The 17195-nt window shown below is 36.6% G+C and overlaps 6 protein-coding genes across 6 annotated transcripts; 3 read left to right on the forward strand and 3 right to left on the reverse strand.

Moving 5' to 3' along the window:
• The first annotated feature begins 328 nt into the window (after positions 1-328).
• LOC17884804 (peptidyl-prolyl cis-trans isomerase CYP20-3, chloroplastic) lies at positions 329-1982 on the forward strand. Its single transcript, XM_006290215.2, has 7 exons — positions 329-457; positions 649-843; positions 948-1101; positions 1197-1285; positions 1366-1420; positions 1505-1590; positions 1698-1982. Exons 1-7 carry the CDS (start codon positions 404-406, stop codon positions 1851-1853), a joined length of 789 nt encoding a protein of 262 aa, XP_006290277.1. The 5' UTR covers positions 329-403; the 3' UTR covers positions 1854-1982.
• Positions 1956-3320, reverse strand: LOC17884900 (uncharacterized protein C24B11.05). The gene is made up of 6 exons (XM_023782572.1): positions 3212-3320; positions 3066-3131; positions 2863-2960; positions 2646-2771; positions 2357-2557; positions 1956-2278 (listed from the first exon to the last, which is right to left on the reverse strand). Exons 1-6 carry the CDS (start codon positions 3249-3251, stop codon positions 2057-2059), a joined length of 753 nt encoding a protein of 250 aa, XP_023638340.1. The 5' UTR covers positions 3252-3320; the 3' UTR covers positions 1956-2056.
• Positions 3321-5188: 1868 nt separating this feature from the next.
• On the forward strand, positions 5189-8093 carry LOC17886417 (pectin acetylesterase 6). The gene is made up of 12 exons (XM_006291142.2): positions 5189-5533; positions 5759-5841; positions 5997-6126; positions 6227-6300; positions 6388-6474; positions 6580-6704; positions 6798-6858; positions 6968-7021; positions 7127-7204; positions 7296-7401; positions 7510-7655; positions 7753-8093. The coding sequence occupies exons 1-12, from the start codon at positions 5332-5334 to the stop codon at positions 7861-7863; spliced, it is 1257 nt and encodes a 418-aa protein (XP_006291204.1). The 5' UTR covers positions 5189-5331; the 3' UTR covers positions 7864-8093.
• A 501-nt stretch (positions 8094-8594) lies between these two features.
• LOC17885557 lies at positions 8595-9705 on the reverse strand. The gene is made up of 2 exons (XM_006291727.2): positions 9017-9705; positions 8595-8875 (listed from the first exon to the last, which is right to left on the reverse strand). The coding sequence occupies exons 1-2, from the start codon at positions 9633-9635 to the stop codon at positions 8787-8789; spliced, it is 708 nt and encodes a 235-aa protein (XP_006291789.1). The 5' UTR covers positions 9636-9705; the 3' UTR covers positions 8595-8786.
• Positions 9706-11075: 1370 nt separating this feature from the next.
• LOC17886031 (charged multivesicular body protein 7) lies at positions 11076-13991 on the forward strand. The gene is made up of 8 exons (XM_006291132.2): positions 11076-11576; positions 11665-11724; positions 11805-11972; positions 12291-12473; positions 12761-12891; positions 13033-13201; positions 13289-13418; positions 13506-13991. The coding sequence occupies exons 1-8, from the start codon at positions 11385-11387 to the stop codon at positions 13742-13744; spliced, it is 1272 nt and encodes a 423-aa protein (XP_006291194.1). The 5' UTR covers positions 11076-11384; the 3' UTR covers positions 13745-13991.
• On the reverse strand, positions 13964-16096 carry LOC17885547 (transcription factor PIF6). The gene is given in 7 exon segments (XM_023783229.1): positions 13964-14368; positions 14371-14700; positions 14780-14845; positions 14950-15015; positions 15096-15203; positions 15290-15728; positions 15810-16096. Coding segments are annotated over 7 exon segments (1095 nt in total). The 5' UTR covers positions 15842-16096; the 3' UTR covers positions 13964-14314.
• Between the last annotated feature and the right edge of the window lie 1099 nt (positions 16097-17195).

Below are 17195 nucleotides of genomic sequence, written 5' to 3' on the forward strand. Positions count from 1 at the left end.
TTGTCGTAACTTGTCTGATTAATTACAATAAAATTAATCAAACGATAACTAGATAATATTGCATACCATATTGATCATATCTGCAATTAGATGTTTTAATCTCCGTTATCAAAAAGTTGGTACAAATGTTAAATACCGATCGAAATCAGTAGGCAAATATTATCACTAAAAAAGGGACTGTAATAACCGAGAGAAAATATAGTTGGGCTGGGCCTGGAAAGATGTCAAATAGGCCTGGTTAGTTGTCGCAATCATATGTGCGTAAGTTAGCACGAGACGCTAAGGATACCAATCCAGATTTGCTAACTTAAAAACAAGGTTCGAGGCGGTTCTCTTATCTGCAAAACTAGAGACTGTTGTCTAAGCGAACCAACAAAAAGTCTTTTCTTCTTTAATCAAATCAATGGCTGCTTCGTCTTCAATGCAAATGGTTCACACTTCCCGCTCCGTTTCCCAGGTTCGCCACTGAAAAAAGTCTATGCTTTTAATTATTTTTTCTCCATTTACAAGCAATGGCGTCTTCTTTGGCTTTACTGTGTTTTAGTATTTTAAGCAGTATGAGCTGAAACGAAATCTCATCAGAGATCATTGCTGTTCTTGTGGTAAGTTTTGGTCTTAAATTCTCGTTGTTTTTGTTTTGTGTTGTAGATTGGGTTCGGTGTTAAGTCGCAATTAGTTTCCGCAAATCGAACATCTCAATCAGTTTGCTTTGGAGCTCGTTCCTCTGGAATTGCATTGTCTTCGAGATTGCACTATGCATCAAGTTTCCCTCTCAAGCAATTTTCCGGAGTCTGTGCCACCACCAAGCACCAGAGAACCGCTTGTGTTAAAGCCATGGCGGCTGTAAGATTTTCCGAAAAGAACCTAATTTGTTTTTGTCATAATCATTGATGTCCTGTTTCTTATGGATTTGTGTTGATTCTTGAACTTTTTTTTTGTTTTCATAGGAGGAAGAAGAAGTCATAGAACCTCAGGCTAAAGTGACAAACAAGGTCTACTTTGATGTGGAAATTGGAGGTGAAGTCGCTGGAAGAATTGTGATGGGTCTCTTTGGAGATGTTGTGCCTAAAACCGTTGAGAACTTCCGTGTCTTGTGTACTGGTGAGATCTCTGTCTCCAACTGTAATTATAATGATTTTTAAAGTTTCAAACTTTTTAGAAAAACAATTGTCTAAAGGATATATTGATTTCTTCAGGTGAGAAAAAGTACGGGTACAAGGGTTCCTCTTTCCATCGTATTATTAAGGATTTCATGATCCAAGGAGGTGATTTCACTGAGGGAAATGTAAGTTCTTTTCATGGATCCAAGACTGCTTGTTATTTGATATTGCTTTCTAATTCGTCCTTTTCAATATTGCTTCACAGGGTACTGGAGGTATTAGTATCTACGGTGCCAAGTTCGAAGATGAAAACTTCACCCGTGAGTATTATTTATCAAAGAATAATTCTGCATTTGTCTGTGCTTCTTTGAGGTATTAATGCTTTTGATTATTCGCATTTGCAGTGAAGCATACTGGACCTGGAATCTTGAGCATGGCAAACGCTGGTCCTAATACTAATGGAAGCCAGTTTTTTATTTGCACTGTCAAGGTGACTCTTCACCTCATCTATAAAGTTATCTATCTTCATATGTTTGTCTTCACATTTTGGTTCAGTTTATTCACAGAATATTTGTTCTTTGATCTCTTCATGTGCAGACCCCATGGTTAGATAACAAGCATGTTGTGTTTGGGCAAGTGATTGAAGGTATGAAGCTTGTGAGGACTCTTGAGTCTCAGGAGACACGCGCCATGGATGTTCCCAAGAAAGGTTGTAGAATCTATGCCTGCGGAGAGCTCCCGATGGAAGCTTGATTATCATTATTGACCACTGCATTGTCATTGTGATCTTTGTTCTGTTTTTTTGTTTTTGCTATTATGACTGTTGAGGAATCCAAACCATCAAAAAGCCAAAGATTTTTAAATTCTGGTCTTTTGTTTCTTTATTTTGGATAGATGTGTTAAAAGTACAATGAAGGTTCTCTTAATCAATGTGGGATTCTTATTGAACTGTTTCTCTAAGCATGGACCATGGCTGCAACCGCTGCTTGCTGAACAATTGGCTCGAGCTTCTCATCTTTATTATCTCCCCATAAATCAGGTATTGCTTCCTTTATGTTGTGAATGCTGCTAAGTGCATAGTCTGCACCTGGAACTAGCACCGAATCTCCCACGAACACGGTTTTTAGACCCGTTGCCTTAGCACTAGCGATGTTACGAATACTGTCGTCGAAGAATATCTGAAAATGAAAAAAGTTACAGACTTTTGAGTTTGCTAACCAAAAAACTGTGAAAGATCCTTGTGACTGTTCTATTACCGTTTTGCGTGGATCAACAACGTCTGCAATGCGAATTGCGGCTTCAAATGCTTCAACAGAAGGTTTGCAGAGAATTTGTTGAGTCTTTGAATCAGAAGAAGGGTTCAAAGTTTCGAAGCAAATGATTCCTTCGAAGCAATCCTCTAGACCCAATCTGGTAAGGGCTCGTGTTGCATGAGCTTTGTCTGCGTTAGTAAAGATCTGATGGGGGAAAAACAGAACAGAGGATGAGAAAAAGGGTGCAGTGTGAGGATTCCGAGTAAAAAGCTTGAGGATGGAAGAAACTTACGATTTTACGGTGAGGCATAGAGAGAAGAAGTTTACGAAGAACTGGATCAGGTTTCAGTTTCTCGTATGGAAGTCTTCCGTGGACAAATTCATGAAACTCATCGTTGTCAAACTCGTAACCAAGAACCTGTAAACAAGCCTCTGTTGTGGTTATCTCGTCTGGTTCGGTATGAAGAATAATTTTGGTGTTTAGATCAAGAACTTTGAAAAACACATACCTTGAGACCAGCCATGGTGGTTCCATATTCTTTGTAAAGATCCAAACACATCTTTGGAACTTCACTCTCTTCAATTCCAAGTTGGTTAAGCATGAACTCTGCAAATAACAAAAGAGACAGCAAAAACAAAATAAGAACTTCAGTTATATGGTCGTTAATATGATATAAGAGAGATTCGATCTTGAAACGTTAGTGATCTTTTCCTTGGATGTTCTTTCGGCAAGCTAAGTTGATTCCGATGCTCAAAGGGTATAAAGTATCGTCCAGATCTGCCACAACAACAACAACAATCAGAAATTGCATAGAGAAGAAAGGTTGAAGATGATGTGTTTATATATATGAATGTTACCAAAGAACAAGCACTCGTATTTCGTTCCAAATCCATCCATTTTTTTCTAAACGAGAGAAGTATAGACAGAGATTACTTGATGAAAGGTGTGTGAGTGAGAGAGAGAGCTCTTATGATCAAAGTGAAGGAGATAGCTATATTTATATACACAAATTCGAAAATAAAATGAAATAATGGATTTTATCTTTTGACACATAGAATATTTGGTTATCATCTTAATTATACGGTTATGGTCTTTGCCAATTACCATCATTTTTTGTTAGTTAACGATAAAGTATTTTGTAACGCTTCAAGTGTACATGTGTGTACTACCAGAAATCAATTCAAGACTGGTTTTTTTATCTAATAATGTATATCGTTTGGAAACGCATATACATACGATAATGTATTATAATGTTTTTTTTGGTTTTGTCTCTATTTTTCTGTATAATTTGGCTGGCATGTATTATATATGTATATGAAATCATTTTCAGAAAGCATGATGGTTGAAGGTGACTTGAAATTATGATATAACGATCCACCATGTTGTTTATATGCTGATGAAGGCAATAAGATGATGAGGTGTTTAGCATATACAACACTATTATTATTATTTATTTTAAACATTCATATAAATTTTCTTTGTCATTTCCCACTTTCCGTGACCTGCTATTTTCATTTTCTATAAATAGTGCAAAAAACAAAGAGTGAATAAAAAGGTAAACAGTAAAGTATGCTGAAATATCAAGTGTATAAAAAAAAAAAAGGGCAAGTATCATGCAACAAAAAAAATGTTTGATCATGAAAAACATTATTTTAATGTTTTATAACTAAAAATATGTCTTAAACTAATTTGATTATAAATTAAACCACAAATAGTTGTATCATGTATGTTACTACGTTTTGCCAAATTAAATATGTATTATAAACATCCACCATAAATACATATACGGATGAAAATGAATCAAATCTGCATATATAATAATACAAGGAACAAATGGTTAGCTGATTCAGAGAGCACTGTGTTTTATAATAGAAAAAGGGTTTAAAGACTAAACCAAGAAGTTAGGTTAGTGACATATTGACATGGATTGTGTTAATTTTCTTGTGTTTGTGTACGTAATAGTTTAACATATTGATTTTCTTAAAAGTTAAATAAAATCCAGACATATTTAATAAATAAAAGTTAGTCATATTTTTCTGTGTTATATACAAATTTTGTTCGCATATAAAGATCATATTCATGGGAATTGCCCTTAGATATATTTTGTAAATAATGACCAAAAAGTTAGGTCATTAAATTGGACAATTATAAAGAATCTAAAACCTTCAATCAATTTATAGGTTTTGTAAGCCCATAGTGTGACCCAAAATATTTGTGTCAACAAACCCATTTCTAAGGCCCATAGTATAGTACATCCAGGATGGAGACAGACACAAGTGACACGTCAGACCGACAGAAGGGCACGAAAAAATCTTAGCAAACGTGAATTTAATCTATATTACTTATTTATTTAAAATTCATTTGAGAATGTTCCAAAAGAGAAAAAATCTAGAGAGCACGCTAAAAGAGGAAGAACAAAACATTTTAATTGAATCCATAAACATGCACTTGCCAGTTGCCACCATTGTTAGATTATTAGGAATTAGCAAACAACAGTCTAAACAGTATCTTGATTTTTTTCAAAATAATCTATACTCCATATGATTTTATGCACGGATTACAAATGTCAATCTCCTGTATCAAACCTATAAATATTAAATGCTAAATCTGTAAGATTATTTTTATAAAAAAAATTTGGTACATTCAAGTCCCAAGTGAATGAATCTACTTGAAATTAAATATCTGATAATAAAAAGGAATACAGAATTTTATGCATTTAGATTCAGACATTGAATTCTTCAGTATATAATAATAGTATTATAAATTATTACAAATCGACGCACGAGAGAAAAAACAAAAAAAAACTTCTTCATCTGCTTTTCCTTTTTTTTTTTCCATCATTTTCAAATTCAAATTATTCTGTCTTCATGTACTGATTAAGACTTTAAGAGTAAACACATTACTATCGAAATCGTTCTTTTTAGCAAAAGTTTCGCGCTCGGCTCGTTTTCCCTGTATCTCCCGGAGCTCCGAGGAGATGAGGAGCGTATTGTTGATTCCGGTGGTCGTGTGCTGGCTATGCTCAGTCACGGCGGTGGTTCGGAGCGGATCTAGCGATGGATTCGGGATACCGATAGATACTGAGGCTGTGATATCTTTGATGGAGAATAAACTGATGGCTTCTTCGGTTCCCATGGTGCCTCTCACCTTGATTCAGGGAGCTGACTCCAAAGGAGCTGGTATACTCTCTCTCTCTCTCTCTCTCTCTCTTTATCTCTTTCGTTCTTCTTCTATGGGATCTGAGGATATGCTTGTTGTGGAAATGCGTCCACTATCACATTGTCCTTTTTGGTCCACAATTCAGTCTCGATTTTGGCTTTCTTAGTTGGGATTTGATTTTGTCTGTCGCTCGATTTCATAGACTGTTTGTATTTTGACTCGGTCTCTTTGCTAAATTGATGCAGTGTGCTTAGATGGGACGCTGCCTGGTTATCATCTAGATCGTGGTTTTGGATCAGGTGCTAACAGTTGGCTTATCCAACTTGAGGTATGTACATTTTACAGCTTATGTTGTCTTTAAGACTTTTGATGGTTTTGTATACAATGGAAGTTTCTGCTATTGAGGGATGACTTAATTGTTAGAAGCTAGATTTTTTTTTTTTTTTTTTTTTTTTTTTTCTTATAACTCAGTGAGTGGTTTAGGGTGGAGGATGGTGTAACAACCATAGGAGCTGTGTGTATCGCAAAACAAGTCGGCGTGGTTCCTCTAATTTCATGGAAAAAGCTTTGGCCTTCACTGGAATATTGAGCAATAAACCTGAAGAGAACCCTGGTTTGTCACCATGAGTTTTTGTGTGCATGTGGTTATGAAGCAACTGTATAAAAAAATGCACGTTATTGTATTGATTCTCTTGTCTTCTTATGGCTTGCAGACTTCTTTAATTGGAACAGGATCAAGTTGCGCTACTGCGATGGTGCTTCTTTCTCTGGGGATAGTCAGGACGAGGTTGGCCGAACTCAATAGTACCGTAGGATTGTGATGAATTCTTCCATTTGCACCCTCTTCTAATTTGTTAGAATGGCTTGTATCTAGGGGTCGCAACTTTTCTATCGAGGACAACGAATCTGGCAAGTGGCTATGCAAGAATTCCTGTCTTTAGGCATGCAGCAAGCAAATCAGGTCTTTGCATTTCATCAAATCTATCACATTTTTGGATTTTGTTGCTGTGGTTTATGTTCTGTTTATTGCCTTAACTAATCAATTGCAAGTGATTATTCACCACAGGCTCTGCTTTCTGGATGTTCAGCTGGAGGATTAGCTTCCATCTTGCACTGTGATGAATTCAGGGAACTATTACCTAATTCCACGAAAGTTAAATGCTTAAGTGACGCTGGAATGTTTCTGGACGCGTAAATCTCTTCAACTTGGCTCTTTTTGTTTACGAATAGTACTTTTTCTTTAGAAAAGTATCCAAACTTGATATTTTCTAATGAACATTGCAGAGTGGATGTCTCCGGGGGCCACTCGCTTAGGAATATGTTCCAAGGTGTAGTTACAGTGCAGGTATCTCAGATTCAAAATTCTTATGAAATGGGCATGACTAAAGTGCATACAACTTACTTCATCTTAAGCTTACTGTAACTCTTATATAAATGTCTCTGTTGATTTATAGAACCTCCAAAAGGACTTGTCCAGTACTTGTACAAACCATTTGGATCCTACTTCGGTATATCTATTTCACTCCGCTAATATCACTATTTCCATTACCAAAGTTTCTAGAAGAAAAGGCTTGAGAAAATCTTTTGACATTATCTCTTTCTCTCTTTCTCAGTGCTTCTTTCCCCAGAACTTGGTTTCAGACATCAAAACTCCAATGTTTCTTCTCAACACAGCATATGACTCTTGGCAGGTATAATCAATTCTTCCATCTAGCTCAGTGCTTCATCCTTCCACAGTAATTTGATTCTTGAGAAAACATAAGTATGATATTTTTCTGTCAGATCCAAGAGAGCTTAGCTCCTCCAACTGCTGATCCAGGCGGCATTTGGAAAGCATGCAAATCAGATCACTTGCACTGTAATTCATCACAAATCCAGTTCTTCCAAGGTAAATTTTTTAACTCACGCTTGTTGTTTATCGTCACTCTATCTACTATACTGAGTCTGCGCATGTTGATTTGTTCCCATGTCATTTTTCTTTGCTTACACCAAATAGAATTCAGGACTCAGATGGTGCTTGCTGTAAACTCATTTTCCGCATCTGAGCAGAACGGTCTTTTCATAAACTCTTGCTTCGCGCATTGTCAGTCTGAAAGACAGGACACCTGGTTTGCTCAAGATTCGCCCCAACTAAATGGAAAGGTAACATTTGCTCCTCCAAAACCATTCATGCGGTTTCTGTCTCAATGTAGCAATCACAAGTTTGTTAAACTCTGCTCGTTAATTGTCTTCTTATCAGCGAGTCGCAGAATCTGTAGGTGACTGGTACTTCGACCGAACAACAAATGTCAAAGCCATCGACTGTCCTTATCCGTGCGACACAACATGTCACAATCTGATTTTCGAGTGAGTAAATCGTTGAAACTCATTTCTCTGATTCTTTCAAACATATATACCATTATTGCTGGGAAATCCTTCCAAATATTTATCCTAACTTCGAAATATGTAACATTGGTGTATCTCAAAATGGGAATCGTTTTGTTTGTCGATTCAGATCATAATTTATATTTATGTGACCTCATTTTTCGATTGTAATAAGCTTTCTTTGGATGTTTATTTTTATCGATTCTATTTCATATATATTCTTTGTGCAGTTTAAATCAGTCAGCTCTAGAGATCTCAGCTTCTTCAAGGTTTTGTTTTCCTCTCTTTAGAGCCTATCTGGTCCCTCTAGTGTTGACAAAACTCATACTCAGATTCTTAGATTAGTAGGTACAATAGTAAAACCTCAATCTTTTCATACCTCATTATCTATAACCATTTGATTCAAATGTCGAATCTAGTTAGTGACAAAATCCATGTCATTTACATGGAATAGAATATCAAAAAGAGAAAAGTAAAAAGAACATATTCCTTTATTCATTGGACTCAAACACAAAACGTCCGAATCTCAAAAACCGATCATGAACTCTTCTTTTGAGATGTCCCCTTTTGTTGTATTTTGAAATTCCAATTGTTAATCGCTTTGCTTTAATTTTCACCTTTTTGCACCATAATGAAGCGCACGCGAGTTAACATTGCAGGCTCTGTTTTGTGCGATAAAGTGTTAGCTATAGTAAATAATTACTTCAATCCACAAAGTCGATATAGAGTATTTCGCAAAATTATTATTTCACCTGAAGGGATGACTGAAAACAACTACTGTTATCGTATTTACAAACCCACGATACGAACTAGGAAAGTCTCTCAAAACCCACTAAGCAAAAAAAAAAAGAACATGAAAAGACCTATTACTTAGATAAAAGTAGAACCTAAAACAGAGAAGATATATAATTAAGAAGCTTGATGACGTGATGCAGAAGCTAAAGCCACAGCTTGTGCCCACACCTTCAATCTCGCCTTAACCTCCTTTGGATCATCACCTAATTCAGTAGCAAACACACATAAATTATTTGAATGACAAAAGTCAAAAATTTCATAAAACAAAATGATATATTTGAATGACAAAAGTCAAAAATTTCATAAAACAAAATAATATATTTGAGTATATATTATTAATTTACCAGGACTGGAGATGCGCCAAGTGGCGATGGGTGAGTTGCCGCCACTACTAGTCTGAGTATCGAAGTTCGACCCGGTTGAGACAGAGATCCGACCCGGAACCGGAACCTCTAGTTCGAACCCGAGATCTCTACAAGCCTTCACTTCTTCCAACCCCATCCTCATCGACCTGTCTCCTCCCTTGGCTCTCGTTAACACCGTTAACCCTTCTCGTCCACCGTCGTCACACTCTCCGTTAACTCCCTTTTTTTTCTTTTCCCTACTTACCCTCCTCTGCCTCCGTATACTACACTTACCGCCATCTCTGTTACTCTCGTTCGCATTTAACTCGCCGGAAACTAAAAGTTTTCTTCTCCGACGAGATGGAGTCACCGGAAGAGAGTAGAAACCACGTGCCTCTTTGTCGGAATCAGACTCTCGAACGTTCTCTTTTCCTTCTCCATCATCGGAAACTTCTCCGTCAGCCTCTGCTCCGTCGAAATTCTCCACCGACGTGAAAACGCACGAATCCGGCTGATTTTTAGTGGCTGATGATTCGTCTTCGTCGACGTAAACAGAGTTCGTGCATACAGAGAGTCTCGACAGAGAAGAAACCATCACTAAGCTCTGGTCGAAGGCCATGAAAGAAAAGAAAGTAGCAAAAACGAAGAGACTGACGTTTGGAGTGTCCGTCCACTGCTATAATGGTGAAACTGAGTCAACTCTTGCTTTTAACTCTTTTACGATTACTTTCATTTATACCACCCAAGTCTTGCGGGTTGTGCTATTTACGTTTTTACCCCTCTTTGTTTGAGAACAGCAATTATTTATTATACTTTTAATCCCTTTTTTGGGGGTAAATATCTATCTAAACTCTCTTTTAGTTTGATTCTATCGTTGCTAAAGCAGTCCTCAAATCACTTTGTTTATTTGAAAAACGTTGGTCGAATTTTACCATTTTTCAAATAGAAACGTTACTTTTTCTTAACGCGGAGCTTGAACAACTCTGTTTTCTTTATTTCAGAAATATATAAACATACACACAGGAAAGTAGAATTGATTCTATTAAATGAAATGTTTAAACAAGGTAATCACGTAATAGTTAGTGACCCATTTTATCTTAATCTTGTCCTTAATACGAGATTTGATTATTCCTTATATTTCCAAAGTTTATTTTGATAAGTGACACGTGTACCTCCTTATTAGTACTCGTAAATGCACAATGCCGTAATCCAATACCGGAAGCTTTAACTTAGCGACCATTAATTACATCACTACTGATCGACCTTATTGTTGTTATCCGTTAACGCGGCTTTAGATAAACAAACTTACCAGCAAAATAAGGTTTATTATAAATTTGTTTAGGGGCTAACCCGTACACCATAAATTAAAAAGCTGGAGTGGAAACGGATATAGATATCAACATCAAACCAATAACTAACATGCAAAAGTCACGTGACATGCTATAACTATCCCAGACCAATATGATGATCAGTTAAGCCATTAATTACAACGTCTATATTTTTGTGTGTGTAGATAAACATGTACATATGTGATATGTCTATGGAATTGGATTGCCTCATCCCTCAGGTGTGCTGTGTGGTGTGCATGTATATAAATAAAAACATACTATCATTATCGTATTTAATATAACGAACGCATTTATAAGTCTATATAGGCATGGTCGGTCCTTCTTGTCTCGTTAATTTGTTTCTTTTACACTTTTCTTTTTCTAGTTTTCACACTTGTTCGTGTGTATCCCGATCTCATTTTTTTTTTTTTGTTTGAGCATTTGCTATCGTCACCAAAAAGGAAAAGACATACTTTATTACTTGACTTTCCCATTTTCAATTATTTTTTAAAAACGATCATGAAATAGATATGAGCGTGTGTCAAGTGTGTAATTTGTATTGGGTCATCTTATGGTCGGCCCTTTCTACGTTCAACTTATTATTCTTAAGTTGTTTTAAAAAACATTTGGTCGCTTTCTGAATTCTGATTTAATTGAATAATACTGATTTTGTAAAAGATAAAATTAACAATCTTTAGATTAGTTATTTGATGGTGGATTTGTTATTTAAACAACCGGTGCTATCGGCTTGCCGTTGGTCCTTTTTGACCAGTCTTGTTTTGAAAGTCCAAAGCCTCTATCTAACTTATGGGCCGGGCCTAATTGTAAAAAGGTGTTTGCCCATTAATACTCCCCCCGGCGTAAGGAAAACGCCACACTGTGCTAAAGCGCATAATTAAAACAGCAGAGCATGTCGATTCGAGAAATCCTCTCTGGACTTTGCTTTCTCTCCGACTACGATCTTCGTATAAAACTTACCCCAGCGGGAAATCGACTTTCGAAGTAGATTTTGCAAGTTAATTTTCATCTGAGGGAAGGAAATGGATTCGGAAGCTGTGAAGGAGTTTATACGAAGGGAAGTTCCGGATTGGGACGATGAGGTGGTGTCGACGGCCAGATTCAAGGCGTTTAGCGGGCAGAGATCCGATTGGGAACCCAAATTTCAGTTTTGGCGCGATTTGATCTTCAAGGTCTCGCGTCAGTTTGGGGTGTTCATCATTGATCCTGTCCAGGTATGCTCAATAAATAGCGCTTTTTTTTTATTCTAGATGAAATTAGTAATAAAATAACTGATTACGTGTCACTTGTTTGTTCCCAAAGGTGAAGAACGCGTGGTTTGATCGAGGAGGTATGACGCCTTTATGCATTGATCATGTATTGGTGAGTTTCTGCATTTAGTCTTCTTAAACTTTTTTTTTTTAATTTTCTTGAGATTGATTACAAGCTTTTTCGTTATTCAGTTATTGATGCATAGTGAAGGTGATGTCGTGCGGATTAGTGAACTTGATGACCCAGGCAGTGGCCGTATATTTCGTTTGTTTAGGACAGTGAGGAACCTAATGGCTCAACCGTCAGTTCAGCCGGGAGACATTCTGGAGAATAAACTTGTTATTGTTTCCCTCGTGAAGGTGCCTCTGTTCCTTCTCACTTTTAACCATCTTTTTTTTTCTGTTTTAAGTTTAAAAGGTGCGTCTGGCTGGAACTATGATATTTAGGGTCTGGGGATTTGTTTAGATACATGGATTATAATGTGTGAATATGTCTTGTAATGATTGATATTGAAAATATTAGGTCTCTTGAAAATGTGTGAGCTGACTATATAAGTCTTCAGCTATCTTTTATAGGTTGTTAGTATCCTTTGTATAGCTCGTCTGCTAATACGTGCAGAATTGTCAGTTTATTGTACAAGTCTGTGGCTCATATAAATAAGTCTTTGTAATGTCTAGGAGAAGGCGGTTGATGTGGTGAATATTTTATCTGAGGGACACTGGACTTCTACTTGTGTGGTCACACTGAAGAAGTTTCGGAATTTGTGCAACGGTTCGAGTGAGGCATCAGCTGTTTTGAGTCACTTGTCAGGATGTGGAAAAGCACATAAAATCTCTATCAATCGGGGAGAACTGATTGAGGTTGCTTATTTATCCATCTTTTCTTTGGTCTTATACTTGCTGTCTGATGGAGAAATTTGTTAGTCAGTTTGTATAGTGTCTGTGGATTTTAAATGACTACTGTTCCTTGAGATGTATTTGGTCAATAAGGCATGTTAGTATTTTGCTTGAATTTTGATGTCTTTGAAGTTTCTCGCTTAATTACACATTCCAGTGCAACAGACAACTTTGCCAAGTTTAGAAATTAGACTCAGTTCAGGTCAAGGCCTATGCACAGTTAACGAAACCAATGTACTTGTGATTTGCAGGGTGTTAAAGTGTCCATTTCACAAGCAGCTCTTCCCAGCATCTCGATTTTAGACGGTGATATTCTACACTTGCTAAGGACTACAGAAAAACTTCAAGATCAACTTCAAGTGATGGATCAACGTTGTGAAACGTAACACCTCTGATTCCTGATTTGTATCGAAATGGTTTAATTTTCTCGTACATTGATCATAGCAATGGCAAAAGTAATTTAGCTTTACTTCTTTATATAGATTGAATTTTAAGTTTTTTTTTACTTTTCCCCCTTTTGTAGGTCAAACAAATCAGCGCTGTTATCTCTAAAGTCTGGACACAAGAAAGTTGCTCTAAGGCATGCAAGGCAACTGAAGCTGGCCACTGAGAGCAGAGAAAGATGCACGTCACTTCTGAACAGAGTAGAGGAAGTATTGAATACTATAGCAGATTCCGAATCGACGAAAATGGTAAACCCATAGGAAGAATTTCTCATGTTTTGGTCTATGTAATAGTATCAATCATGGATTTAGATATATCTCTGTGTGTTTTGGCAGGTCTCAGAAGCAATCAAAACTGGAGCTAAGGTTATGAAGGACATCAAAATCAGTGCAGATGAAGTTCATGACTATTTGGAAGAACTTGAGGAAACTATTGAATCACAGAAGCAAGTTGAAAAAGCTCTTGGTGAGTGGTTTTTGGTCATTTAAACATACATACACGATTATTTCCATCAACTTTTATGATTAACTAGATTCTCTGTTAATGTGGCAGAATCAGCTCCATATCCAGATATTGATGACGAAAATATCGAAGATGAATTATTGGAATTAGAGATGGAGCTTGAAAGCGAAAATTCACAGGTCCGACCAGGGATCTCAGATGCTACAGATTCACTGACTGAGATGTTTTCAGAGCTTAATGTTGGCAATAGGAAACAAACATTGGGAGAGCAAGCTACTGAGCCAGTTCGGATAAAAGATAGCGGAAAAAATATTCTTGAAGCGGCATAGCTGAACAATACATGTTCATTCTGGTGCGATCTCTTCTCTTCCTGATGTACTGTGAGAAGAAATACACGGAGTATCAATGTATCATGTACATAGATTAAAACTGGGTAAAGTGAGTTTTAGAGTACTAGTAAGCTATATATGCCTCTTGCTGGGATTCTAAAAACAAAAGCTTCACTCCTTTGTGTAAACTCAAGAGCTTGTTTCATAAACAGAGCAGAAGGTCGAATTATGATTTTGTTTACTCTGATAGTGGTTCATATTTTATTAAATTCTCTAACATGCAGTGTTTGTCATCCAAAGAAAACTACTACTTGCGAGTCACAATTATTATTCCTAATTTCCTATAGCTCCTATCCTATATGTTACATGAACTACAAAAGCTAGCACTATTAAAAAGAGAAAGTTGAGGAGATCCTTTCATGGTATTTGTTCTGTTGTTGTAGTGCTCTTTTGGATCTGTATGGTTCACCTTGCGATGGCTCTAGTATTCTCGAGAAGAAGAAGACCATGAATCAACAGGTAACTATCACCATTCTGTTTGTTTCATCTGCTCAGGGGTTTCCAGATTTTTTACCAGAGAGAATTCCTCCATCTGTTAGTGTTCCATGATTTCTTGTGTAGGGTGTTGCACCATCTAAGGTTGACAAAAATGTGGGGTTTGGTATCTGATCAGGGAAAGTAGCATACGATGGCCAGACAGATTGTGGGGAGCATTTTTCTGTTGGAGTGAAAGGAGCAGAGTTTTGCATTGGCGCTAGTCCAGGATGGTTGAGAAACGTGAGCATATTAGCTGAATTATTAATCCCAGGCAAGCCTGCTCCTAAAATATGCCCAGGCAGAAACTGTGGTGCTCCCATTTGCATTCCCATACCCATTGCTACACCCATCTGAGAGTAATGCGTCCCCAAAGGCAACAACGTTGATGGTGTAACAAATCTGTTACCCATCGTCATCATCTGCAACCCAAGATTTATACAGGTTACAACGATTACTTAGTTTGAATTTGTTATTTGATTTTTTTTTTTTTTGTTATACCTGAACTTGAAGTTGAAGGTTCGTCATATAATTGATTGCTTCTCCCAACATCGATTTGTTGTCGTCCTATGAACAACATTAAGTATATAAGATAATGTAAGTTATTGTAGAATACCAGAAAGCTTTTGATCACTTTCGAAACAAATTCAAAAGTTGGTTTTATGACAAACCTTGCGACAGTTAGGTAGTAGATCCTGCAAAGTACGCATTTTCTTGTTGATATCGTTTCTTTGCTTCTGTTTTCCACAATACCATATACGGATGTATCAGATTCAGTATTCAATATTTTGCTTTGTGGCTCAGTGAGATTACTTACTCTTTCAGGTGAATGACAAGCTTCTGCATTTCGTTTTCTTTTGACCAAAGCTTTTCTTGTTCTTTCAGAAACACGTGGCCTCCCATCATCTGACTCTTCATCTAGACTCTGCGTTGAGACAAAAACTATCTTCAGACAGACAAGAACCTAACAGATAAACAAAACCAATAAAATATGTGAATCAATCCTCATACACTGCTTAGATACGTCGATCCTTGACTGTCTTCAGTGAAACCTGCAGAGGAAGTGTCAAAGCTCGATTCCACGGTCCTTTCAGCAACCACAGATTGCTCATCAGGAGGTAGAAACTCGATCTTCTTTCGGTTAAAATAATTCATCGTCATCCTCTTTGATGAAGAAGCTTTGAAAGTCTCAATCAAAGTTGAACCATCAACATGTTTATCGCTTTCCAACATGTTTGTATCTGGAGCAGCAACAAGATGATTTTGTAGAACAACCTGTGTGTCTCCGAAATTGTTGATACTCTTCAAGAAATCCTCGTTGTACTCAGCCTCATACAAATCCATGATTGATTTCGTACGTGGATTCAGAAGAGAAAGGTCGGATCTTTGGCCCTTGGCAAGAATCTGCCCATTCTCAAACACAAGCTCCATAAACTGTGGGTCGTTTAACCTGCAAAAAACGGTAAGCACTTGGTAAGAAGATCATCACCATCATCTAGATTCTAGTGTGAATCAAGATTAGAGAAGTTACTTTGGTTTGAAGGTCGATGATGGGTGAGTCATATTTTTTGTTGTTTGGTTGAATGATCCGAAAGGCTTCTTTTTTTTTTCTTCAGTGGAAGTAAGTGAAAGCTAATCTTTCTTTTTGTTGATCAACTTCAGAGCAGACTTGGTTTCTTATATCTTGCTTTTGTTTCTTTTTACTTTTATGTTTTCTTTCTTTCTAGTTTTATTATTTTATCTTTTTCCAACTTTTTATAATATAATTTTCTCAGGTGCAGTTTTTTTCGAGTACAGTGCCACACTGTTCGTCTTTCGTACCAGGTCGAATCTTAGCATCTTTGATTTTTTTTTCTATAGTGCTTTTTTTTTTTTTTAACAGTTCTATAGTGCTTTTATTATTATTATTATTATTTGGATTTTATATTTTGCATGGTTATATAAGGGATGATGAGATATGATTATATATTCGGTTGTGTTTCGCGTTGTATCCTTCTTTGTTTCATTAATATAATTCCAGACGACAAAAAAAAAATATATGTTCATGAATATCAGATTGCCACAGCATAGACAAATATCTTCTGTAAACATTAAAAGTTTTTGCAAAATCGATTAAAAAAAAAATTATACTTTGAGGAGAGAGAGAGAGAGAGAACGGGCCAAGAAGCCCACGTGGTAGAGGGAAGAGAGAATTCACAGTACAAAAGGGGACAATAAGGAATGGGCCGGGCCCACCACAAAATATAAAAAATGGTAAGGATGTGTTTTTGGCTGCATTATTAATTCTCTTCCAAAAAAAAGGGTAAAGCGGAACAAACTCATTACAACAAAAACATATTGGAAAAAATATAAAAATTAGAGAGAGCGTGAAGTTCACGTGAAAGCCACGTGGTTCTTAGTACCTTTGTGTTTCTTTTCTTTTTTTGTTTCTTTTGGTCCCATTTGCATTGTATTTGGACATTTGTCATCTCCAAATACAATGACTCACTCTCATGCATTTCTACTTTATTAAAAATAAAAAAAAAAGCCTACATTCATCAATGTGTGTTCTCAGATTTTGCGAGAGGTTCAAAATACATCGCAAACACATTAAACCAACGTGAACAAGTCGGCAACAGCATCAACCCAAGCCGACTATCTTCTTTCTATAGGTACAACTTATGGGTCCATCCATGTCTTACCTTTTAAAGTTATTCCCAAAAGAAAACGAGAGTTTCTTTTATATATATACTATTAACATGGGCTTCTATACTATTTCACTAGCTACTTGTATTAAACGGGAAAGTTACATATAGCATACTGTAGTAGAAAACAAAGTGATCTAACATGCACATGCACAAATTGTTTGGGCCTTGAGAGTCATATAAGGCTTTTTATTAACCTTGTCAATGTGAAAAAAAAAAAAAAAAAAGTTAAA

This window comes from Capsella rubella, unplaced genomic scaffold, assembly GCF_000375325.1.
Source record: "Capsella rubella cultivar Monte Gargano unplaced genomic scaffold, Caprub1_0 scaffold_5, whole genome shotgun sequence".
Taxonomy (NCBI): domain Eukaryota; kingdom Viridiplantae; phylum Streptophyta; class Magnoliopsida; order Brassicales; family Brassicaceae; genus Capsella; species Capsella rubella.